The following is a 25,575-nucleotide window of genomic DNA, read 5'->3' as shown; positions in this document are numbered from 1 at the left end:
GACTTCTGCACTTCTACAAATACAGAAATATGCAAGCGATAACCACAATGCAAACAACCTGGTTCTCCCTCAGGTGTTTAAACAACAGCTAAGGGAAAAGGGAAAAAAAAAAATAAAAATCACATTAACACTTAGATCCTCAGTTTATTCCAAACCTCTTTGGTAACTTTTCACACATGCAGCCAGACTATCACACACAAAATGAAATGGCTTCACACGCTTAGGTGAGCTATGCAGAAAATTGCATTTCAAGGACGAACCGTTTTTTTTTTTTTTTAAATCACATTTTCCAGTAAACTTGAACACCCCGCGACACCTCTTGTGCAGCAGAATAAGGCCACGTCAGTTTAAGGTAATGCACACAGGTATGCAACCAGTGAAACATTAAAAACAAATAAAAAGAAACACACCCGTATTACTACATCTGCAGTTCAGTCTTAATCTAAAGGCACCGCGCGAATTCAAAAGTAATACTCTTGTCCTGCAGACTTCTAACCTCATTTGTTATTATTATAACAGTCTGATGTAACAGTTCAAGGCCAAAATGATGCCTGTATTATTGTAATTATGGCAAAAGACCCTGTGAAACAAGTGATTGTGAGACATTTGCTGAGAGGGACATAAGAGTGCTCCAGTTCTAAGACAGTGCAATTTAAGTATAAATCCCGCGATAGCAGTTTAGTTGTAACTATACCCAAAACACAACTCCATTATTAGCTTCAATCATCTTGGACCTGTTAATTAAGAGCAGTTTTTTTTTTTTTTTTGTAAGTTCTGTCCCTCTTTAACAGCGTGCCCACTCCTTGCATTCAGTGGCAGTTTTGACATTTCGGATGACATTTCTCTTTGTTGACGTTGCAGCGGCATCCCGCGCTCGTGTCTCCGGGCCCCTTTAAAAAGAAAACCAACATTTAAAAGAGTGATCTGCATGCCGGTATTTTAAAATAGTATTTTAAGAGAAGTAGTCACATTACAGGACAATAATAAAAAAGAAAAAGAAAAAAGGAATTGTTTCTTACCCCTGGCCCCCAGCGGGGCCCTCTGGTCACCCAGCAGATTTCAGTGTGACACACAGTGCAGCGCAGCCAGTCACATCCGTCCCTCTTCTGCACAATGATGCCACACTGGGGACAGTGCATGGCCTCCCCCGACTGCACAAGAGTCTGTTTGTGAGACAGACAACAAATTCAAGAGACAATATGAGATGAAAGGCCGGAAGACAAAGTCATTCTCGTGTATGATAACAGTGCAAATCAACACAGACGCATAAGACTGGTCTCTTTTTAAGAGAAATACTTTAGAGCTGTAAACCAATGAGTTGTCCAGAAACCGTGTACGGTATTCATTTGTATTATCATTCTTACCTTCAATAGATGTGTAGTCCTCCTGGCTGCCGAGTCATTTATAGCACGAACAGCAAGATCATCTTGGTATTGTTTACAGTTCATTCCCTCGTGGATAGACTAAATAAAACGGGAAAACCCAAAATAAATGCAAGTGGTTTGATGGTTTGTTCAAAAGTCTGGAACTTTTAGCACTGCTGTTTTCATCTGCTTCTTTCTTAGTGAGGCAGTTACTGGTTGCATAATTGGAGCATTCTGCACATTTGAAAGGCACCATTTGAAAAGAGAAATAAACAGTAATAGAAAAACACATTCAAAGCATATTGATGTATATATATATAGTTATACAACTCAACATTGACAGTTTTCTACCTTGCAAATGAGGCAGTTGTGTTTCCTACAGACCGGGCAGTGGAAGACATTAACAGTGTCCTCGTACACACACCAGCCCAGACAGTCTGGAGTTGCACAGTGATAGCTGCCCTCACATCGGGACTCCGCCACAGAGAGACCTCTCTGCAGCCAGCGCTCGTACTCCTCTGCCGGCACCAGCTGGAAAGGAGAAAGAGCAAGAGTGTTGTGCCTCGAGCTGGCGTTTTTTTTATTTTTTTATGACAACGAGGAGTTCGCAGGTGGAACTCACAGCTCTGATCTCCCTCTCCTGCAGGGAGCGGGCACACGAGTACATGTCATCTCTGTAGGGACACGACACCTCGGGCTCCTCGCTCAGCATGATCACCGAGCGTAAACACTCTCTAGGTGGGCACACAAACAGAAAAACATCCTCGGTCATCAAGTTGACACACAAATGCTTTAAATAACCGAGTTTCTAAGATGAGTAATTCATTTTCTTCAGCGCCACAATCTGCTTTTTTGTGATCCAATAACATCTTTGGCTAAATCTTTTCTCCCTCCAATCTCAGACTGACCTGCAGAAACAGTGGAGACACTCCCTCAGCAGCACACCCTCTCCTGGCGGGAGATCCACATAGCAGATCCTACAGTCCACAGGCTCGGGGTTCGGCACCAAGTCCTGACCGTCCATCATCACCAGCCGAGCGAAATTCTCCCTTCGCTCTTCTTCCCTCGCCTGGGAGAAGAAGCGGTGTTGTTGAAGGATGGGAGTGCAGGGTTAAACATGTTTTGTGGACTCACTGGCTTTGTTATGAGGCCACCTTTTTTTTATTTTTTTTATTCTGAAACTGTAGAACTCATCCATACACAGACAGATGCACTTACTGTACAATAACACTTTATTTTCATTCATTTCACAGAGTATTTACACTCACAGTGCAAAATCTTTCATGTGTACATTCAATTTAGAGGCAACTCTTGCTCTTGTGGAGTTCATTAAAAAAAGTCATATCAGAAAGTCTACACAGACCATAATCATTCATCTGGATGATCAATATACAGGGAAGGTTTACACAGCCCTCCAATAAGAACAAGATATGTGAATAGATCATGACACAATAAAGACATTAGACAGATTCTTTTAAACGTGTTGCCACTGCCAGCATAGTTGGTTTATACATTGTATTTGTATACAAGTATTTGTGTTCCTACACCCATGAAGTAAAAAAAAAAAAAACATGGTTGCAAATTTGCCAACACTTTCTTATCTGACCTAAAACAGGAAGAAAGGAGGCATCAGTGCAATTCAAACGACCTCTTTATTCCCTACGGGATGGGTTCAACAGTAAAAGGGAATCCTTTTCAAATAAGTGTATATAGTCGGCTTGCTGTTTATTATAGCAATAAAAGTGTTGGTGCAAATGACAACTTGGTGTACATGTGCCTGCGTGTGTGTGTGTGTGTGTGCGCGAGTTCAGTGGTCCTGGTCCAGGTTATACAGGAGTGAGTTGTTTTGATGGCCAGCACTCCTCAGCATATCTCTTCTCCCTTTCTCCTTCAAAAAAACAGAGACAGAAGAGAAGAGAGTCAACCTGAGAGAGTCTGAAAATTTAGACGGAAATGTCAGCTGTGAATTCACTTCATATGTCTCGACTCTTTTTCTCAATTTGGATTTAAAAAAAATATTGCAGGCCAGACTCAGTAAAAACTATTTGACATGTCTGACACGAAATGGCGCGGGTACATCTCGAGCGTTTTGGTTTTATTCGTGTCGCCTGTGTGTGCTGGTGGAAAAGGGTGCCGTTACATGCGCGTCGATGTATAGATACATGTGCAAAACTTTTGAGTGCGTTTGCTTTATACCTGTTGATATTGTCTCATCGCTTCCTTCTCCTGCTGGATTCGTCTGAGCTCCAGTGCGTCAGGTCGGTATCCACCAGGGATAACGTAGCTGTCAGGGCGGTTTGTGCTGCAGATCTCGCAGCCCGGCCGAGTCGGTTTGTTAATGAAAGTGCAAGAAGGGCATGGCCAACCCTACGAAAAACAAAACAGGTTAGTATTTTTATTTTTTTGTTCAAATGAACGATTGAGCAGTATCACATGCAACCTATATCTCACTTGAGCAGGTTGTAATCAGATTACCAGCAGAGCTGCTCCTGTACATTACCTGTGGGGAGGCCGGCTTGGAGCTGAGTGCTTCGCTGAGTTGAGGCATCTCCAGGTTGATGAGCTCCCTGATCTCAAATGCGTTTTGTCTCTCAGCCCCACCTGAAGCAACTGAGGGGAAAATATCTTTTACACCACACACGTTTTACATAGCTATCACATTTAAACATTTCAACCTATATGTCAGAAGCGTAGAAAGAAAATTAGGACATTTGACTTATCAGTGACATCCATTTTTTTAGATGCAGCTGAACCATCATCTGTCAGTGGTTACTGCTCGTTTTTCGGTAACGTTATTAATAATTCAAGGTTGTTGCTGTGGGAGAGTATTGAGGAACAACAGCGGGCAGGATGTTGGTCACAATGCTGTGGTGTGACAGATTGTCTAGAGGTCATGTGATTATAACTCTCACCCAGCAGAGCTGCCTCAACCCTCGCTGTCAATACAGCTACTGTCAGAGTCCTTTGGACTGACGCAAACAGAAACACCCCAAAACTTATTTTCCCCAATAACTGACTCATTAAAGTAATACAACATGAACAAGATATATATTTTTAAGAAAAGATATGTATGTTATTCAGCAGAAGAAGAAGAATTATTAACACAATATCAAAGGACAAAAGTGAAGTTTTATATCCGCTTACATTAAAAGTACTATGAAGGTGTTCAGTCATGTCGGGAAGCCATTTGCCTCAAAACAGCAGAACAAGAGTCACTGGTTCCTATTTTAGCTTACAGGGTAAAGGTACCATGCTCTAGTATTGTTCTCTTTTTGTGTTGTACTACTACATTTGGTAGGCCAGCTTAGCATTTCGCAGATTATTTATTACCACACTGAGTAAATATATTCTACATAAAGTTGGAGTTTGTTGTGCAACATTTGTACCCTCATTATTGGCTTAATTAGTTATTAAATGTGTTTATATTTACTTGTTTTCCTTCATTCAGATGCAATATTTAATTTGTCTCTCTGATTTTTAATCATCATTGTGAAGCAAATCTAACTGTTAAAAAGAGAAGAAGGTGCATTATCATACTGTTTATATTGTTACTGTTGTCACTGCGACCTTTGGTATTGTTATGTTATATGTCACAATTGTTTATCTTATTATTGGTCCTATTGCTACTATCATACCTGTTATCGTTTCTATTATTATCACTATTATGGTTCAGACTATGAATAGAATATTTGTTGTCACTGTTGTGCTAAATATTTTTTTTCCAGTTCCAATTGATCCAATTCAGCCATTGAGATGTGAGATAAACTGTGGAAAAACGCGTGTTTATGCAGTTCTTACCCGTGTTGCTGCTGGTGTGGAGTCTGGAGGGAAGCGTGGTGTAAGGCCTCTGGTCCCGAGATGCAGGGCCGTTTGCAGAGGGAACCGACACTGAAGGGTTTTGAGAAGACGGAGCCGGAGGATTGAGGAGGAGGGCGCTTTCCTGATCACGCTGGAGGACTTGGAGGGTCAAGCGAGCATGCCGGGCCGACAAGAGGTACAGGAAGGCCGTGTCGCCATCCTGGCGCACGCCGTAAGAGGCGAGCGAGCGCTGGTCGGTGCACAGGCACTGGCCAATCACCCAGCGCTGCACCCGGGGGTGGAAGCCATACTCAAGAAACATCTGCAAAATGACGGCAGCAAAGATTAACAAACAAAGACGTGGAACAATTCTATTAGAATGTGAGCAAAAATAATTTATTAAATATGAACCTGCTGTTTTAAGGACGCAGTAGTCATGTGTGGGAAAACTTTCACAGTGACACAACAGGACGTGGAAAAATCCTCCACCACAACAGTCAAACTGTTGGAGAAAAGCAGAGATATCACACATCAGTTTTTTTTTTTTTTACTTTAAGCTTTTAGTTAGAAAGGCGAATACAAAATAAGAGTGAAGTTCTCCCCACTTGATTTCAGTGTCTTCGTAGTCTTTGACGGAGGGCTGGATCTTTAGTGCTGCGTGCTGACGGGCAAGTGTGGCAGCAAAGACAGAAGCAGACTGCATGTCTCCAGCCTCGATGGCTCGGGTCAGCTCGATGCAAGTTTCCTCTGCAGGTGAAAAACAACCAAAACAGAGGCAAGATCCTGAATGTTAAACTTAAGATCATTGAGATGAATGCAAGGGTTTAAATAACAATTTAATGACTGAAAATGTACAATATACATCTAAAAAAAAAAAAAAAAAGAATACGATGAAAATGCTTTCCCCCCATAATCATTATTTAAAATGTTATTCTCTTAAATTGTAGTTAATAAAAATACAGTATCAGATTAAATCTTTGACAAGATAACATCTTTTGTTAATTCATGGCTATTATTATGATCAAAATCTAAATTTAAAAGAGAACAATGAAACTGTTAATTTTACATGATAAAAGCGTAGGAATAACTGCCAGAGCTGCACATTCAGAGTCGACCGACTTTGTAATGCACAAATCTGTCCAATTCACATTCACACAGACTCTCTCAGTCGCTGATAAACGCTTCAGTTCTCACTCACACACCTGTTCGTTGCAGAGCCATGGTGTTCTGAAGATGGACTCCGTCGGGTGGCTGCTGTCGGTCAATGTCTGGAGGGGCGACTGGCAAAACAAAAGGTTGGATTAAATAAGACAAGAAAAAAAACTAAACAACAAATGACACATTTATTTACTAATACAGAATACAGTAACACAGATATGAACAACATGGATGAGATTTTAGCCACGACTAACCTTAAATATCCTGCTGCTGTTAGCTGAATTTTGTCACACTGCCTGTTTAAGTCCAGTGTTGCAGTGCACAGTTACATTACACTAGCACTAGAAGGAGAGCTACCAAACTATCCAGATTAATGTCACTTAGAAAATGTAATGAAATCAGAGATTATAAGTATTCAACATCAGCTGCCACATTTGTGTATCAGACACTGAGCACACCCCCAAAAAATAAATGAATAAATAAAAAAATATTTTGAAGACATTTTCACAAACTTGCTTATTACTACATAAGTACAGCCAGATCACATTATTATAATTAGTTTTGAATGAAAGACAAGTCACAGTGGTTAAAAGTGACGGTAATGGGAATGAAAGGCTTTTTTTTATTCAAACAGACAAACAAGTAGTTTCAGACGTCAAACTGCAGTCACGCAGAATTCGCTAATTATTTCGCCAGAGCGCCGCAGAATGAGTTGACGCCTGCTCCGAAATTGGAAGGAGTTGGGAGAACTTCAAAACAGTGAGTCGCTCACCTCTGTGTGCTTCCCGTAATGACGACATGACCACGGTCGCCCACTCCTGGGCCTCCTGCTCGCAGCGAAAGTTGAAGCTGATGCGGTCATGAGGAGGCGCCGCCAGACTCAGCTCGTGGCACTTCGGCGACTTCACTTCGTAGTTCACGGTCCTCAGATCAAACTCTGCGACGGTCTGGAAGAGGAGTAACAGCGAGTGTGAGAGGAGACGCTCTTGTGAAGGAGCAAAGAAAGAACATGAATCATTGGCAACATGTGTGCATCACAACATGAAGCATTTAATCGGTGAACCACAAACAACAACTTTTTCTTCTTCTGACTTATTGAGGCTTTAAGGACACGAAATATAAAAGGTACACACACTTCCCACACAACTGTCAGAAGTAACAAATAAACAAAGACAGTTCAATAGTGGACTGGACGGTTTAGGACTATAAGCATCCACTGAATACGCCTATTCCGCTGCCTGGATGCTGGTAAATAAAGAAACTTGAAGCTTTTTCACCAAGGACAGCGAGTTCTAGTGACACAGTGATTTATGTGATGCGCGTCACAGGATGACAACCCCAGTTTGACTTCAGGACAGCCTTGCTGTGCCGAGCTTGCAGCTTCTCCCAGTGCCTTAATAAAGAAATAATATATTAATATGCCAAAACAAAGAAATCCTGCATCACTCTGTGTTTAAACCCTATCAAAAACAGGCAGGTTTGTATTGATATATCTTCCCAAAACTTTGATTTACCATGCCATAAGAAACTCTTATAATATGGAGGAGTCAAATACGTCACACAAGGTATAAATGTCGTATTTTATGACTCATCATGATTTAAGTTGTTGCTCTATCAACTCCTGAACTGTTCATTACACACCGAACTCCAGCCACCAGAATTACATTGCAGAAAGTATAAAATACACTTTCAACGCTAACTGTACTTTTTTTCTATAAACAAATTAAAGTAACAAGTAACTGCTTTTCTTCATTTCTAACCTAATCTTGTCCAGTGGAGGCAGACATACCAGAACACTGAGACCCAGAAGCAAACAGATGAATGGCATCTTAGGTTTTTTTGAAAGGTGCATCCAATGAATGAAGTTGTACTTCTCGAAATAAACATGATGCAAGACTTTGACGTTATTTATGAGGACTACACAGTGGTAAGTGCTGGAAGTGTTGGCAATAACGTCAGCGGTTCAAATCTCTGCCAGGCCTTTCTTTGTTGCTGTTGCATGTTCTCCATTTGTCCCAGGCACTCTCTCTTTGCTCTCACAATCGAAAAAAAAAAAAAAAAACATGAACTTGAGGTTAATTAATGACACTGAATTTCCCTATAGATGTGGGTGTTTATCTGTCTCTCTGTTTGACTGGTTATGGACTGGAAACTTGTCCATGTAGGTCCTAGCCTCCACCCATACAAGTATAGAAAGACAGCTCAATGGGGTTATGCTGTCAGTTTGTTTATAAATACTTTCTCTTTTCTTATCTTCAGTTAAGTTTTTTAAAGACATACCTACCTACCTAACAGGCATGCTATAGAAAGATCTAGAAATGTCATTTATGATAACATTAGGTGGTAGAAAACCTGACAGGGATTGAAACATTAAGCATAAGTCACATGGGGAGGGAGGGGGGTGGGTATTATCTACTCTGTGGGGGTTTCCTGAGACATCCGAGCCTCGTGAAAGGCCAGAAAGCTTTGGGAGCCGCTTTGATGCAGTTTATTTTGGGAAACTATAAATCTTAGATTGAGTAGCAACTCCTCTTGGAGTGAAGCAGTTGGTTTGTTAAAAAACAAGAAGTTCTGCAGGCAGAGAGTCACATCATCACTCACCACACTCCGGCCCGTCCCACCGCCGTCCTGGAGCGACAGCCGGAATTCCCCGGATTTCCCCGGGTCCATGCTGAGCTGCAGGCGGAGTGACTCATCACCTGCCCCCGGTAGACACAGCGGCCGAATACCAGAATGGCACACCGACACCCGAACCGACATGAGGACGGTGTGGCAGCCGGGCTGCGAGGCCCCATAGTGGCTGGGCAGGGCGGCGAGCTGGTCCGGCGTGCAGCCCGGGGAGTGAGTCCAGCCGCCCGAAGTCAGCGACATGTTTCCCACACACTCATGTAGGAAACACACACATACACCAGGTTGAGGGGGTCCGCTCGGCTGTTTACCTCCTGTCCCGCGTAGTTATTCCACTTTTAATATCCGCTCGTGTTCACGTCGCTCGCATTGTATGTTGTTGTTGCGTTCAGGGAGCCTCAGTGTCAACAGGAAGTAAGTGCGCCCAGTGTCACAACTGTTCCGAGCCGCTTCACGACAAAAAAAAAGTAGTAGCTGTACGCCACGCTCCTTTCTTCTTTGGTTCGGAATAAATCCCACACAGGTGGGGGTTTGCTCTTCGTGGCACCCCGTACAGAAACCGCCCCGACACCAAGGTTATTGTAGTAGTTTGATACAGCTGACTGGATAGTGGTGCTTTCAGTTCCTTGGTGCGCATGCGCGGCCGCCTTGGTGACGTGTGTTGTTGTAATATTTATGTTCCTTTAAATAGCCGCATGAGTAATGAACCTCTCTCACTCCTCTGCACGCACCCTGATCTCTGTTAATTCCCGCAGCTGAGTCACGGATCGCGTGCACGAACTAATGATTGAAGTACGTGATTTTAATAAAGAAGAGTAAGCAATGCGTCCGGTGATAAATGCAGAATATGATGTGTATGTACCTATTCTACCACAGAGAGGCAGCAAAGCTTCCCACTTACAATTCAAATCTACTTCTCATTTCAGGTCCTGATGCTCCAAGTGATGGCTGTGTCAATTGCAGGCCTCGCACCATCGATTCATATATAATTTCTGATATTTACTTTACGTTTGATTAAATTGTGTGTGGGGGTTGAGGCTTTCTAGACTTCTTTCTAAGTGTAGTACCTTTTCTCCATCACAAACACTGAGGCTGAATTGAACATTGCAACTGATGATGAATTCCTACAGCAAACAAATCAAATTATAATGTAACGACCCAGGAGGGACTCGAACCCTCAATCCCCAGCTCCGGAGGCTGATGCCTTATCCATTAGGCCACTGGGCCACTGCAGTCTTCTGCTTGTCTTGTCTCTTCGTCCCTGTTATTCCCTCGACCTCTGCATCAACCTCCTTCCCTGCAGTGAGTCACCTTCGCCTTTGGCTTTTCTTCAGAAGAAAAACAAGATTTTTCCGTTGTTTAGCTGTGTTTTATGCTTGTTCGGATCAATGTGAAACTAGGTAATAAACTTAGGGTTGTAAATAAAATCCATACTCATTTCGATATAATGCGAGGAAACAAAAACAGCACTTGTGCAAGTAAGTAAGTGATGATAGTTATTTAGATTGTACGTTCATGAGCTTAAACAGCACGACCCAGATGGAACTTGAACCCCAAATCTCCAGCTTTGGTCACCTTCGTCTCTTTTCACCTTCTTATCTCATCTCACGAAGACAATCTTTTTCTCGCTATAAGCCATTGGGTCACAGTACTGGATGCTTTTGTTCCAGTCAGGCTTTTTTTTTTTTAACTGGATATCGATGACCCCATTTTATATACTTTCTGGATTTTGATAACCGATTCGACGTGACAATTTAAAAACATTTTTTTTTAAATGTCTAAGCTTTTTTCACTTTATTATTGCTGGGAAAAAAAACCCAAACCTATTCGGTCCTTGTCACCACTCAATCAATTTAAAAATTTCGAAACAACATTTGAGAAATACTCAAAATCTGATTGGTCTTGAATGAAAGCAAGACGGGAAATCCCTTTAAAGAAATTTCCCCGTTGACCACTGCATGCCCATTTGCAGTTTCGTTTTTTTTTTTTTTGATAGAAACGGGGCAAACCCAACATGGTCAGTGAATGTGCCAGCCCACGCATTCCGTCATGATTTGTGGGGCCATTAACAAAATATACTGTAGCAAGAAAGGGGACTGATTTATGCCACAGTGGTCAGTTAGGTCGGGCTGTTAATCATTCTGTAAGCAAGCTTTTTCAATCAATACCACATTCGTTATGCTCTACAATGAGAGGAAATCCAAACGGCGAGACCGAATTTTAGTTGTTTCAATGTAAATTCTTTCAATATGCTCCCAGATAGAGTTCCTGTTTGAACTGGGACATCACTCAGTCGTGTCACTCATGATGATGTGGGGGAAATGACTGGAACGGGAAGTCTGGTGACCCCCGCTGTGCGTTGACTGCCCATCCAGTACACCTCCAGCGCATGTTAACCAGGTCTGAACGGGCCCATTCACAGAAATGCAAATGACACTCATGAGATGAAGCCATTCAATCAGAACCTCGTGGAACAGTACAGGAGAGGAGGGGATTTATAGTGTAACCACACTGTGTTGTGGTTTGCTTCAAATATTTATTGTGAAGTTAGGGTCCAAAGGCAAAAGAAAAAAATATCTATATATTGTGTAAATTCCACAGGTAAGAAATGTACAATTTGTTACGGTTGTTGGAACCTGAGCATAATCTGGGCTCTGCCTAGACTTGGTACAGTTCTGAGTCACAATAAATTGAGATGAACGGTACACAGACCCAAACCTCAAATGTCTGCCTCTGACAAAGCACAGAGAAGCAAATTACCACAAATTTTGTTTCCACATTAGGATCCACTGTTATAAATCAAATTAGCTTTATTGTTTATGGATGTTTTTTTGTCGTGGTGTGATTACACGTCCTCCGGTAGTTATCTTCTCATTATTGCAGTTGGGTCTGCACAACACAATCTTATCTCATCTGAACCCATGACAAAATTAAGGGTGCCCTAATTCGTGGTGGAAAAGCAAAGTGCTGCCTTCGGGGAAAACTGTGTGCATGTGCAAGTGCAGAAATACATGGAAGGAAACATTTGCGTCATACAAGAGTAATGTCTGATGATATTTTGGGGATATTTTGAGTAATCTCTCATTTTCATTGGAGATTCACAAAATGCCTTCCTGTAATGAATGCTATGAGTCAACTGTAAATTTCACTCTGGGCACCACTGTGAACATTTATGTTTTCTGTAATCGACAAAGCTTCAGACCCCAAGGTGACTTTACACCTTGATACATGCGACACGGGAAAGTTTTTACTGAAATTACTAATAGCTCTGTCTTTTCATTGACACTGTTATACCAGCACTGACACAGCTTGTCTAATCTCGTACTGTAGGTTTCAGTATGAGAACATATGTTTAACTTGTAGGTGTAATGTAAGATTTAGAATAAAGAAAGTGGCTGGATCCAAATGAGTCATCCACATTTACAGTCTTAGTATTCGAAGTCTCAGAGCTTCTTTAGGAAAAGTTGCAGTAGCTTCTGATGACACAAGAGCTTTGCTTAAGAATGCATTGTGGGTTTTTCTGTGCTAAAGCTGATTGTGTCCTGCATCATCCTATGTAATCAAGCTGATTGATGAAAGGCTCATCAAAAAACGCCCACCGTGGTTCCAGATCACTGTCTGACCGAGCTACTTGAGCCGGTGGGTCTCCCCATGTCCACTAATTTAAAGTTCTCTGCATGTCACTGACTTTCTGATGGACTGCTCTGCTGCGTGACGGACGTCAGGAAAAGTCCAAAAGCAAATCTCCATTCTCACAGGGATGAGGGGGTTTGGAGAGTGGGAGGAGGGGAGGACGGGTGATGCATCCTGTAGTCAAGGATCACTGTGTGTGACTGACGTTCTTGATTCATCATCCGGAAACCTCATGAGGAGGATGGATATAAAAGCTGGAGCACACCTGCTCAGCAATAACACTTCAGACCTCCACCAACTGACCTCAGCCAGTTACCAAAGTTCAGGGTAAGCATTGCAATTAAACCCTATATATGTGATTTATTTTTGTGTGTGTGTGTGTGTGTGTACAGCCTAGTTTATCAACAAAATTCAAACGCAAGAAGCAGAGGATTATTTGTCTGAGGCTATGTCAGGGTATGCTGATAATCTTGATAGAATTGTGTTATTTAGTCCAGAATATGGAGCTGGTGTGATAATTCTTGGACTGAGCTGCCTCTCGCTTCAGGATGCTCCAGCAGTAGAGTAGACTTTTGCTTTAAGCACGCTTGGAAAGTGTTGTTTCTGCATGTGGATCTTTGCGGGTATATGTGTTGTTATTTTTTTTAATATGTGTGTTTTATTTTATTTTAATCTATCCATCCATCCATCCATCTATCTATCTATGAAAGTTGCTCTATGAAAAAAGTGCCCTTGCCTTGAATTGATAATCTTCATTTTAGTCCCATCACTTATGGAAATATGAAGAGCTTTTTTTCTACAAGTTTTAGTAAATTTTAAACGATTTTCTTCTATTATTTTAAACGATTTAATCCGAGTTTAATGGGTTTTATTTTTGTTTTGTTTTATTTAAGGGGATGTGCAGCCTTTTAACTTTAATCACATGACTGAATTATATGTATTTTCCCCCCCAATGTAATTAGCATTATTTATATTAGGTTGGATTTTTTTCCCCTCACTCTGCCTGGTTTTCCGTGTCCTCCGCAGTGCCTTGACACACTCCTCAGCATGCTGCCCGGCAGAGCGGCTGACGTGCGGCGGCGCTGCGTCCTGACGAGCGGCTGGCTGCCCGCCGCGCTGGCACTGCTCCTGCTCCTCTCCTCTAGCTTCAGCCGCGCGCACAGCACCACGGTGGAGCACGACTTCCACCTTGTTCACAATGTCGACAACAGAAGTAAGTATTTTTTATTATTTTATTTGTAATTATATCCTATATTTTTCAGTTTCCTCAGCTTTTTTTGAGCTGAACTACTCCGGATTTAATTTTTGATTTCCATTCAAAACTCTCAAGAAAGATATCTACAAAGGACCAGAGAGGTGTTTCTAATATCAGAAATAAATAAATTGGCTTGTTTGCTCTTTTCAATTTTGCTACGACAGATCATTGTTAATATGCAAAGTCTGAACTTCTTCACTTATATGAATATTTAAAGTTATAAAGAGTGAGCTTTGACTTGACCCCTGGCTTCTAAAATGACCCTGCACTAGAACTAAAAACTATCAGCTTAAGACAAACCAAAAGAAAATATCAATAATTTAATAGATCCACTATTAGGATTCATAATGTCTATATAAATTGTGGGATTTGTGTATTTAAAAAAAATTGGAGATCAGTGAAAAGCTCTGAAATGAGTTTATATAGTGTACTGCACTTTTAAATATCTGCCTCTCAGCCTAGATAGACAGACAGATAGACAGATAGACAGATAGACAGATAGACAGACAGACAGACAGACAGACAGACAGATAGACAGATAGATAGATAGATAGATAGATAGATAGATAGATAGATAGATAGATAGATAGATAGATAGATAGATAGATAGATAGACAGACAGATAGATAGACAGATAGATAGACAGACAGACAGATAGACAGATAGATAGATAGAGTTGGCAGGGTGATACGGAGGCAGATGTTCTGTTGTGGAGACTCCTAAAGGAATCTTTTAAAAGATACTGAAGTGGTTATGTAAATATACTAAACACAGTAAACTAATCCTCTCTATTGTTGTCAACATGGATGACTAAATGACAGATTATTGTCTGGACCATAATTAAACTGTATGGGTGCAGTCTGATGAATGTTTAAGGACTATGAAATGCATCCAATGATTACAAATCATCATAAATTTGTCTTACTGTGTTTCCCTTTTTTCCCCACTGAGAGAAAAAAATGTTCATAAAGGTCCTCCTAACGGAATGCATATGTTGCTTCCTTATTGTGGCGTTCCAGGTCCAGAAATCGACCCGTTCTGGTACGTGGGACGTGGGGTGAGGCCCATTGGGCGCTTTGGGAAAAGGCACAATAGCGTGGAGAGTCTGGGCAGCGGCGCGATGCAGCCAGTCGTCAGGACATTGGAGCTGCTCCTCAACAGCCTCAGAAATAAGGAGAACATTGGAAAAGTGCTGGATGGGGAAGACAGGGATTGGTTACCGTGACATGTTCTCTCCCTCTCCATTCACAAACTGTCTTCATTGTTTGTTTTTTTAAATCATTGATTGAAGTTTTGCTTTTGCTCCTAAATGTAATTCTCCCTGTTGTCTGTTCTGACGTTTGTCCAATACTAAATGAAGTCATTCTCCAAAAACGTGTGTAAATTAAAATATAACCTATATTGAATAATAAATCAGGATATTGTGATTACGTGTTGTTGAGCCTGGAGATTTCTTGCAATTGCAGGTGTGGAAGAAATGTTTTCTTTCAAACAAAATTCATTTTAAGTTTGCAAATTTTATTTATTTCTTAATACATTGTTTTCTCAGAGTACTGTTGCACATAGAGAACTTGTATTTTTTGCTTGTTAATATTTTCCCAGACATGTAATATGGGTTGCAACAAACATTTGCACATAAAAGTGAGTGACCCTGCCTGTGGAGCTGCGCACAGTGAACCTCTTCATAGTCACTGGCACTGGATTAAACAGGAGCAAAATTAGTTTATTTTTTATTTTTTTTTAACCTCTGTGTGAATCTCATTATTTTTGAGCATCTGGGACACTTGCAATAGTAAATTAGACTTCCTGTGTGAATCCGGCCTCACAAGTCAAGATGATTATACACAGTCTCTTGCACACAACACTGAAAGATTTGTCAACTATGATTGGGCAATAAACACATTATTCTATAACATATCCATCTTTTTTTTTTCCACACATATACATATATTAACAAATTCTGTGATGAGATAATACTTTTTTTTTTTTTATACATTAGAAAAATACAGGACACTGATGATTGGACCCTTGCGGTTGTGCTTCTCAAGGGAAATCTTTACATCAATTTGATAAAACCAGAAACATGCTTTTATACATCAACACCTCTGGAGTACAAGATTGACAAAAATACAGGATCAATGTGCAAGAAAAACCCCCAAAGATGTGAAAGGCTGGAATGAAGAAAGGTAATTTATAGGCGAGTCAGAGCATTCATACACAACATGTTCAGAAAACTCAACCCTGCTCTCAAGCTGTACAGCCAAAGCAAAAATCTTTGAACATTCGTATGCATGGCTAACCAAGTGTCGGATGTAAAGTGGTCTCGCAGTAAAGCAAACCCACACAAAAATGAAAAAGGCAGTATTCTCGAACCTAGTGCAGGAGCAGTGGAGCACAAATCGTACCGGCTAACTCCAGAAATGCCTCGTCACCTGCGTTCTCGTAGCGTTTACCATCTTCATGAGCGGCAGCAGATCAAATGGTGAATGCAGGCTTACACTGAAAGCACCTTGAGTCATCGCACATGAGAGAATCTGATGGGACCGACTGAGGAGGGTTCCTTTGAGGAGAGAATAAAGCCTTTAATTTGCAATAGTACTTATTTCAGTGGTATTGCATAAAAACGTTCAGTAAGTACAAAAATAAATTGCTCGTAACAAAATCATGGTTTTAATGGCATTTGTAGTATAGCCCATCAGATGTCATTATGTAAAAAGCTTTACAAGATTTTCCGAAAGCAACACAATAGTTCGACATGACCCAGTAAAGGGAAAACATGAAAAAATATTTTTTTTTTTTTTGGTTCAAAAATAAAAAAAAAAAGGCCACAAAAGTTTGAAAGTTAAAAAAAAAAACAAAAAAAGAAAATGTTGAGGAAGAAGAAACATGACTAACAGGGAGGATTTTAGACCAAACATCACACCACAGGCAGAGATGTGTTGATCTCTACGTGAGTCTTCATTCAGGAATTAATAAACTACAGTTCAAATTGGTATGAATGTCCGATCCTACACTGTGGCTGGAGTGAATCTGTGGGTCTGTATGCAAATCTAATCAGCTCCCTCTTCAACAGTGAAACTTTATTAGACACTCACCAGTCACTTCATTACACAACCACTCAACAATAAGTTATACTACCGCAAAGCCTATTTCATTCATTTTCACTTGACAGTCGAATAAATGCAACTTATGTTCATGATTGAGGTTGCAGTGGGTGGCGTCATCCTATCATTCTCCTCTTGTGTGTGTTAATGGAGGAGGCAAAGTAATAGAAAACCTGTTGGTAAATATTGCTGACAGGCTCCACATGACCGCAACGGAAAACCTCCTTACTGATAACATAGCTACATTTATACTTTAGTGACAGTGAAGGCAACGTGCATGGCAGACCTGTTACACTGGATCACTGAAAGGTACAGGTGAACTTAATGAAGTGGCTGAAGAGTGGCGCAGAGTTTAGCGATTTGGTTTCAGTATGCTCAATATAAAGATATGAACAACAGCTTAGTTAAAGGACTCAACCCAGAGCTTGGCTTAAAGAAACAGAAGATAAATACTGATGACTCCTATGAGCAAATACTTTTTTTTTTTAAATGTTTGTTTTTGAGTTGATTAGAGTTTAAGTTGAAGTGTGTCCATGAGCTGCATATTCCCAACAGGAGTTAGGAAAGAGAAAAACAAATGGCCAAAACAGAGTGAATTTTGGAACTTTGGTCTTTATATTTAGCATACTGACATTATGTTGGCAGAAACTTTCCCTGTTTACCACAAGAATGTAAATCATTGCATTCTCAAATTGGCTTCTAGCTTGCATTTAATTGTATGCCTCAAGTATTTTTTTGTAGTTTGTAGTTACATTCTGTATTTCTCCCATCAAACATATATTGGCAGTAAAAGGACAGAAACTATTTGGCCCTACAACTTTGGAAGTTGAAACGCTGTTTTTTTTTTGTTTTTGTTTTTGGTATGCACATGAAATTAAAATGATCAAAAGTGGCATTACAATCAACCCAAACATTAAGGATCACTATTTGATAGTTTTATGTTCATGAGCGAGAGAAAAAAAAAATAGAGCTCTGAAGGGTTTGAACAGTATCATGAATTTGCTCATAATGTTTCATTTCATATGAAAGAAAGATGCAGTACAAAACACGGCTCAGCCTCTTTTTCAGACACTGAATCACAGAGAGTTTCACATGTTTTTCCACAGCTTCATTGTACATTTAATCACAATACTCTTGCAAACAAATAGAAAAAGGAAATGAGTTTTTCTTTGTCTGTACAGATTTTCTTTTTTTTGACAATGATCACAAGGAGTGTTTGCAGATTTTAAGGCAGAGACACTGACTGCTGAGCCACCTTTGCATGACAAATCATGCTGTGTAGTGTGTGTGTGTGTGGATTGGCGGGGGGGGTGGCAACCGAGGATCAATGAGTGAAGGTAGTCATGTTTTCTGTGAGGCATCCGACTGACGTGGCACCATGCCCGGTTGAGAGATGAGGTGGGTGGGTGACACAGGACAGTTGTTGGCCCCTGCTTGGCCTGGAGCTGGAGGCAGACGCTGGGTCAAGGCACTGGATGTGAAGGGCCCCTGTCCCTGGTGGGGGTCTGAAGTAGCCCTGAGGGACTTGTTGTGCTGTTGACTGTCACTACGGTCGAAAGGCTTTCACCTGCTGCTCTGGCTCCAGCTTTTCTAAAACATGAGTAAAGTCACGCAACTTTTATACAAATCTGAATTATTCAGAGAAAAAAAGTAGAACATCAATGGCGTGATTGATCTGGCTTCCATCTCCATGTTAGAACGAGCTATAAATCTAGAGCACGCTGTGTGACGGACTGATAGAAAAGATGCCCGTCAATGGAATCAATGACTTGATTACATGTCTTGGTCAGTGATTTCGCCCTATTGTCCTGTCTGCTGTCCGTCTTTGGTGCCATGCTGAAAAAAGCTACCTTGAATCAGCGCTATTGTGTGCATGCTGGTGAAGGAAAAAAAAAATAAGCGAGAGAAAAATAAAGAAAGCCTCAACAGAAAAAGGCCTTTCACCACCGTGAAAAGGAGCCGATTTCTTGTTGGTTGATAAAACAACCTTATCGTCCTGTTCCGCCTGTGTGTTTCCATTTGGCTGCTTTACATCTAATGGGGCTTTTCAGTTACTTAGCCCCTTTTTAGCAGATGCATTCACTTTTACATCCATTCAGAGGCAAACCTGTTCTCTCAGGACAAAGCACAAAATGTGTGTCGTTGAGTAAAGATGAATAAAAGTATCTTCTCATCTCTGTTTTAGCCTCCATCTCCAGCTGTCTCGGTGGTCACACACACACACAGGCACGCACGCACGCACGCACGCACGCACGCAGGCACGCACGCACGCACGCACGCACGCACGCACGCACGCACACACGCACGCACACACACACACACACACACACACACAGGCACGCACGCACGCACGCACGCACGCACGCACGCACGCACGCACGCACACACACACACACACACAACACGACCGAAGAAGTCACATTGACGATTTCTGAGGTGGCAAAGTGGGTAAACTATCAGGTCTTGGATTTATAGGCCGTGTGTCTCATTTTAGTAGAAAGACGCAAAGAATCAGAGGTAGCTTCATCACAGGTGATCATTTAGTTTTTCTACCTGTTCATGCACACAGTTTTCTTTGAACCGGGGAAAATAATCTGGATTAATACCTTTGAGTGGAGGCGCTGGGAGCTTCCGCCTCTGATGGCGAGATGAGTCCAGGGTTTGAGGCTGTAAGGACAGCATAGTTATTATGACACAGATGACGACTGTCACATTTAATATAACAGGTTTTCCATGGAAATGCATAAATACTCTCGGGCAGTAGAGGTCACATTGACAGAGATTTTCACATTAGGCTTTAGATCATCGTTTTGCTAGGGTGAAGCAGGACTAGAGAGCTTCATTTAGACAGCAGCAGGAAAAATCTGGGGGGCAGTGAGTTCCCTTTTCCCTGCATAAGTTTCCTTTCAATTTTTAAGAAGAAATCAGGATTACAAATAAAAGTACAGGGTAAAGCTATTAATCATTTTATTGAAAAATACATCCTTAAAAGCATTTAACTAACATGAGAGGGGTCATGTGTGTTAATACCAACAGCTACTAACAATAATATCTTACACAAAACCTCTCCAGGAAGTCCGGCATTCAACCAAACATTACTACATTTTCATTTTGGTCTTTAAACTACAAGTTTAAAGCAGTTTTGTCAGGACTTAAAAGTATTTGAGTGACTACCTTCGACTTTGGCTTGAACTTGGAGAAGCGATTGCAGACAGTCACGTTCAACCCAGCTGTTTTCAGAGCAGATATCCTGGCCTCAATGTTGGAGATCTTCACCCAGAATAAAAAATGCAATGAACATAACAGAGGATCATTTGGCTGATGACTTGCACAGTTTTCAACAGTTTCCATCTTAAGTTTCACCTACCTGCAGTTCAGACTGCTGAACCTGAGCGGCTGCAGTCGCCACCTGATCCTCCAGGAAGGCCAGTTCAGTCTCTGTAGTCCCACTGCTGATGCAGCGGGCGCAATCCTCCAGGTCCCCCAGCGCCCCCTCAAGGCCGTACACGGCGCCAGCAGCCAAGTAAACCTGCACAGAGGAGCAGTCAAACCTTTTAGTCCCCATGAGCTCTCAATGACGGTGAGGCTATAGAGATTCTGAGGTGCTCCATCTCACATTTTCCTCCATCTTTGTGAGTCTCTGATCCAGCTTGTGGGTCTCGGAGCTGTTGGACATCGGCGAAGCGCCTCCGGACTCAGAAGTGGGGAAGTTCTCGCCGCCTGCCTCGCCGATCAGCTCCTCCGTGGCGTTCAAGACCTTCAGCACCTCTGTGGTGATGCTGCAGAGCGAGGCCGCCGAGTACTTCTGCAAACATAGTTTATCACGAACAGTCAATGAGCGAGATAAAGACGGAAAAATCTACTTAACTTGGGGGGAAAATTTGTTATTTCAAAGTAGAAGCAATCCGTAGAAGCAGTGCCAAGGTTTTTATATGGGCACTTTTACCTTATATCAACTTGAATTGCAGGTACATAATTAACAGTAGTTCATAGTTAATCATATAAAACCAGAAAACAAATATTAATGGTGGCTCGGGCATTTAAAAGGAAACATGAAAACGGAAGCAGTAAAATTCAATATTAAGACAGGAAATAGTTTAAAATACACAAAAATATATTTTAAAAGCAAATATTAAGCCGTTAAATACATAACATTTAAAAGCAAAAACATTAAAACCAGATGGCTAATTTGAAACATATAAATTAAAGTAAAAAAACAAAACAACAACCCCAAAACAAAAATAAAAAAACTAATTAAGATCAATTATGATTTCCAAAAAGATGGAGGAATATTATTTTCTCTCACAACAATCAAAGACCTCGTTTCACTGGTGAATGTGCAAAACACATTATTATTCATTGTATTTACTGCAAGTCTTACTGCAACCTTGATTAATTGAAGCAACATGTTTGTCCAAATCAATTTTTTTCCCGTCTTCAACTCAGGCTGTGCCTGACACATAATAGTTCAAAGGTGAAGATGTGTGGCTAAAGAAACCTGCTGATTTACTCTCCTTGAACAAGAATCAAGAAAAGGAACCGGTAGTAAAGAGAGATGGATGTTATCCAGTAATGAATGAATCATTAGATGAAGCTTTGATCAGTGAGAACAGAGGCATATTGATCCCCCTCACATCCAGACTCTCTAAAAGGTTGGGTTTTAGCTGAGTGGTGTTGCTTTTCTGCCATGAACTACTCCTGAAAAAAAAAATCTTAAAAAGAGAAATGAGTATTTTGAGGTATTGACTGAGATGTCCACATCCACTCCAACAGTACAAGGCCCGTGATGAAGGACGTGAGCACTTCTAAAAGCCAACTATATTCGAGGAATAGCTTAGTACAGACAATAATTTGGATAAAATGGTATAGAAGATGGATCATAATCACCCACAGTGACTCTCCCCTCAGCCAATCTGTCACTTTCCTTTGTCCCTGCAGTTGTATGACCAGTTTCTGCCACCTTCTTGCCATTTTAATTACTTTCCTTTTTCTAAACCTGCCTTTTTTGTATGTGCTTTGTTCATCCCATCACTTCCCAGGTTACATGTTCTTATGCTCCATGCTTTTTTCATGTACACAGGAACCTTTGTGTTTGCCTTTTTGCACAATATACACCCTTTATAGCGTCAGTCAGTTGCCCCTGTCACTGATGCAAATGGACAGTTGGATGACATAACAGAGACACATACACAACCACATTTTCCGTCAAGTGCATGTTCAGACTCATCAACCCACACGTATGAAAGCTTACAACATACACAAAGAAGGAAAACCTCATTTACAAGGATTATTAGCTGAAAGAGGAATGTTTCTGCTTTTCTTATTGGTTTTACATCATTTTCAGGAAGGTACTTTATTTCACCTGAAGTTTATTTGGTTCTACTTTGTCTTGTATTATTAACTATGCACTGATTACTACTGCAGCCATGTCAGCAAAAAACGGGTTTATGAATGGGACTTCATTGTAAAATAAAAGCCGAGCAAAAATAAGAACAGCTTCAAATTCCTGCTGTTTTACAATGTAATTTTCTTAAAATGTACAATTATTGGTAGAATTTCTTAGGGAACTGAAAGGTCGTTGTCTGCTTACGTATTTTGCATTGAATTGTTTTTAATCTAGTAGTAAACTTGTTTTTTACAGCACCATTTAAACTAGGCCAACAGTATCTGGGTTGTCCATAAGCCTTCACAGAACACACAACACCACATTTTGAAAATAATTTCTCCTCAATGAGCTCTTCAGAGTGTCTGTTTCTCTTGTCATTCATTTTAAATGTATTTACTTTTTTTATTTTACTTCTTTCTTTCATTTAATCCCAAATGCAACTCTGAATGACGCATAAAAACAAAAAACAGAGGGAACCAAAGCCACAAAATATCACGGGCTCTGTCGAATGTTTTCTCCCCTCATTCACATGAAACAGAGACGTACTGAGACGTTTGTAAAGGGAGCCGTGAAAGCCAACAGAAATAGATCACACTGGTACATGTTGCTTACACATTGTGAGAAAGGAGCATTACTCATAGCTCTCATAATGAGTCTGCCTAATGACGGATATCGACCTCCACGTGTCAGACGAGTTGTCCAAATGTGTGTGGTTGTATGGACGCCTCGGTATTCCAAATCCCATTTCATGGAAAAGTGAGCAAAATAACAAGGAAAATGTAAATATGAAAAGAAAATGATGATAGGATGTTATTTGCTTTTTACCGGGTCGCATACAGAGTTATGGTTTTAGGTTAAAAGCAGTAAAACTTTCTCCTTTTGGTTGTTGACAATAAAATAACGGATCACTTTTTTTGGCTTCATTGCATTTTAAAAACTGACATGCCTGTGTCTTGATTTCTTAATGAATCAAGCGGGTTTGCTGTGCACAGAACATATGTAGTTACAGTACATAACATTAAAGTACTTCACTATGAAGAAAAATACTGTATTTTTTCTGTAGTGGTTAGTTCTCCTTCCTCACATGATAATTTTCCCAGTTTGAGTCCAGTCGGGGGCATTTCTCTTTGGAGTTTGTATGTTCACCCTGAATCTAACAAAGTGGTATAGAAGATACCAGATGGACGAGGTTCCAATCTAAAGCAGTTTTCTTTTGTTTTTTTTAATCTGTGTTAGAAAAGCTTGGACAGAGGGTGTGGGGACTGAAGTTGGGCATGTTTATTTCATAATGGTTATGGTTATTGTTTAATACACTGATTAGGTGGATGTGTGGATTCTATTGAGTTGAGTTGGTGTGGGTTAGTGTGCCACCTGCTGGCAGCGACATGTCATTACTCTTTTCTTAAACTGCGCTGTTCAGTTGACCTTGGCGGCCATGTGGGTGTGGAAGAGAGTTAACCCTTCTATGTTGTGTAACTCTAAGTATTTATGAGTATATTTACTTTGATTAGTAGTCCATGTGTTGTGTACAGAGTGTTCATGGTTGGATGTTGTTGCAGTATGTTTTAATCCTGTAATTCTATACTAATAGCCATGTGGATACCAGCTTGTAATGAGTGATATTATTTCATATTTGGGACATTTTCCTCATATAGTTCGAGTTCTCTGTTAAGCATATAGTCTGCCAGTCCCTTAAGATAAGTGTTGATACAATGGTGATTTGTGGGTTTGTACTTTTAAAGTCCAGTAGGTGTCACTGTTGACTAGATATATATCAGTTAGTCAATATTCATATGTTCTGGTGAATTTAGTTAGTGTTTACTTTGCATCCTGTTTTGATTTAAGATGTTCTGAAGGCAGTTTGTTATTATAATTTTGTGGTCTATCAGTCTAATGATTGTTATTTATTGTTTTTGTAGTAGGACCAAACACACACACACACTCGCATACCCACACCCACTATATACCCACTGAAGCCTGCCTGTAATACCCCGGCATTCTCTATAATAAAGGAAGTAGTAATACAAGAATCCACAGCGCCGTTTTTGTGTCCTGACCGACACCCAGAGGCGAACGTCAACAATCCACCAGCCACAATCTCCGTGGGTGCTCCTCACCTACAATCTGTTTGCAATGTACTGTGGGACATTACTGAACAACCGACACAATAAATCAACATTTTAACTTAATAATCATAAAAATAAAACCATCCTTTAAGTAGTTTCCCCCTTCTCAGTGTTCATTTGTTTTGAATGAATTTGCAATGATTAGCAATGTTTAGAAACTTTAAACTTTTCACAACAGAATACGAACAACAAATCAGATGTTTGAAACCAGATCCATGATCATTTTGAGTAAAACTCATTGTGGATACACTATGACATTTTGAATATATGTAACCTATAGAAGGTTTTCCGACAAACAAAAAAATCCTGGTTAAATATTGTTGGCCAAAGTACAGGTAGTTCACGAAAAGCTGTTTTCCTTCCCAGGAAACAACAGAAAATCTTAAACATCATATTAACAAGATATTAGTGAATTTTAGATTTTAAAGCATCTTTTCAGGTTTTAGTTGATAACATATACATATATGTAGCATGCATGGATTTTGCTCATCTTTCCAATGTTTTCATGATTGGAGTTGTACATAGTTGCTTTAAAGATTCCACATTTGGCCATTCTCTAACACGTTCACACAATCATTATGCAGGCTTCTTCGACACGCCTGTAGGTTTACATGAGACATAGGGTCCTCACTTGCAATAAAGGCCTATTTTACTGGCTGCATGCAGCAAAAAGGCGCATGTGGCTGTTACATAAATCCAGTGATGCTTGGCTCAGGTTTAATTAGGTCTGTGTGCCCTCAAGCGTGACTTCCTGTGAGACAGCACAGGTTTGCTCCGCCTGCTATTGGAAATATCTCACCTGGTGCAAGACAGAGGAGAGCAACTGAAGTCTCTGCTGTTGGTCGAAGTCATTAAATTCCACCTGATACACACCCACACACATTCACAACGAAGCACACAGAGCAGACAAAAACAAAAGAGGCAAACACAACACAAAGAGGGGAAATCACAGGATGAGAGACAGAACAGGACATTTATTAGTACATAAACATGGATAATAGAGGGTGGAAGGATGTGTTTGAAGGCAAAATGAGAAAGACAAAAAAAACATACATTTATAGATAAAATATAAACCTGACAGACTGCACCAGAGAACAAGAAGATGATCAGACACAAATGGATT

At 40.6% G+C, this 25,575-nt stretch overlaps 3 protein-coding genes across 3 annotated transcripts in view; 1 reads left to right on the top strand and 2 right to left on the bottom strand.

The window, feature by feature from the left end:
• Positions 1-126: 126 nt before the first annotated feature.
• Positions 127-9,590, bottom strand: shrprbck1r (sharpin and rbck1 related). The gene is made up of 14 exons (XM_080490022.1): positions 8,922-9,590; positions 7,093-7,267; positions 6,365-6,442; positions 5,768-5,909; positions 5,574-5,664; positions 5,163-5,484; positions 3,865-3,974; positions 3,561-3,731; positions 2,273-2,433; positions 1,987-2,098; positions 1,716-1,895; positions 1,365-1,463; positions 1,020-1,163; positions 127-890 (listed from the first exon to the last, which is right to left on the bottom strand). Exons 1-14 carry the CDS (start codon positions 9,189-9,191, stop codon positions 810-812), a joined length of 2,136 nt encoding a protein of 711 aa, XP_080346148.1. The 5' UTR covers positions 9,192-9,590; the 3' UTR covers positions 127-809.
• A 4,038-nt stretch (positions 9,591-13,628) lies between these two features.
• Positions 13,629-15,061, top strand: prlh2 (prolactin releasing hormone 2; the record flags this gene model as incomplete). The annotated part of the gene is made up of 2 exons (XM_080489685.1): positions 13,629-13,794; positions 14,856-15,061. 2 exons carry the CDS (start codon positions 13,629-13,631, stop codon positions 15,059-15,061), a joined length of 372 nt encoding a protein of 123 aa, XP_080345811.1.
• Positions 15,062-17,677: 2,616 nt separating this feature from the next.
• Positions 17,678-25,575, bottom strand: part of myripb (myosin VIIA and Rab interacting protein b) — a gene marked incomplete at its 5' end in the record, with an annotated part of 62,128 nt that continues 54,230 nt past the window's right edge. The window contains 5 exons of the mRNA XM_080490001.1: positions 17,678-18,530; positions 19,547-19,607; positions 20,115-20,210; positions 20,308-20,469; positions 20,557-20,745. Coding sequence (XP_080346127.1) covers positions 18,487-18,530; positions 19,547-19,607; positions 20,115-20,210; positions 20,308-20,469; positions 20,557-20,745 — 552 coding nt within the window. The 3' untranslated portion in view covers positions 17,678-18,486. The remainder of the gene's footprint in view (positions 18,531-19,546; positions 19,608-20,114; positions 20,211-20,307; positions 20,470-20,556; positions 20,746-25,575) is intronic.

This window comes from Lipophrys pholis (assembly GCF_963383615.2).
Source record: "Lipophrys pholis genome assembly, chromosome: 20".
In the NCBI taxonomy this organism is placed as follows: domain Eukaryota; kingdom Metazoa; phylum Chordata; class Actinopteri; order Blenniiformes; family Blenniidae; genus Lipophrys; species Lipophrys pholis.
This window is presented reverse-complemented; position numbering and strand designations above follow the sequence as displayed.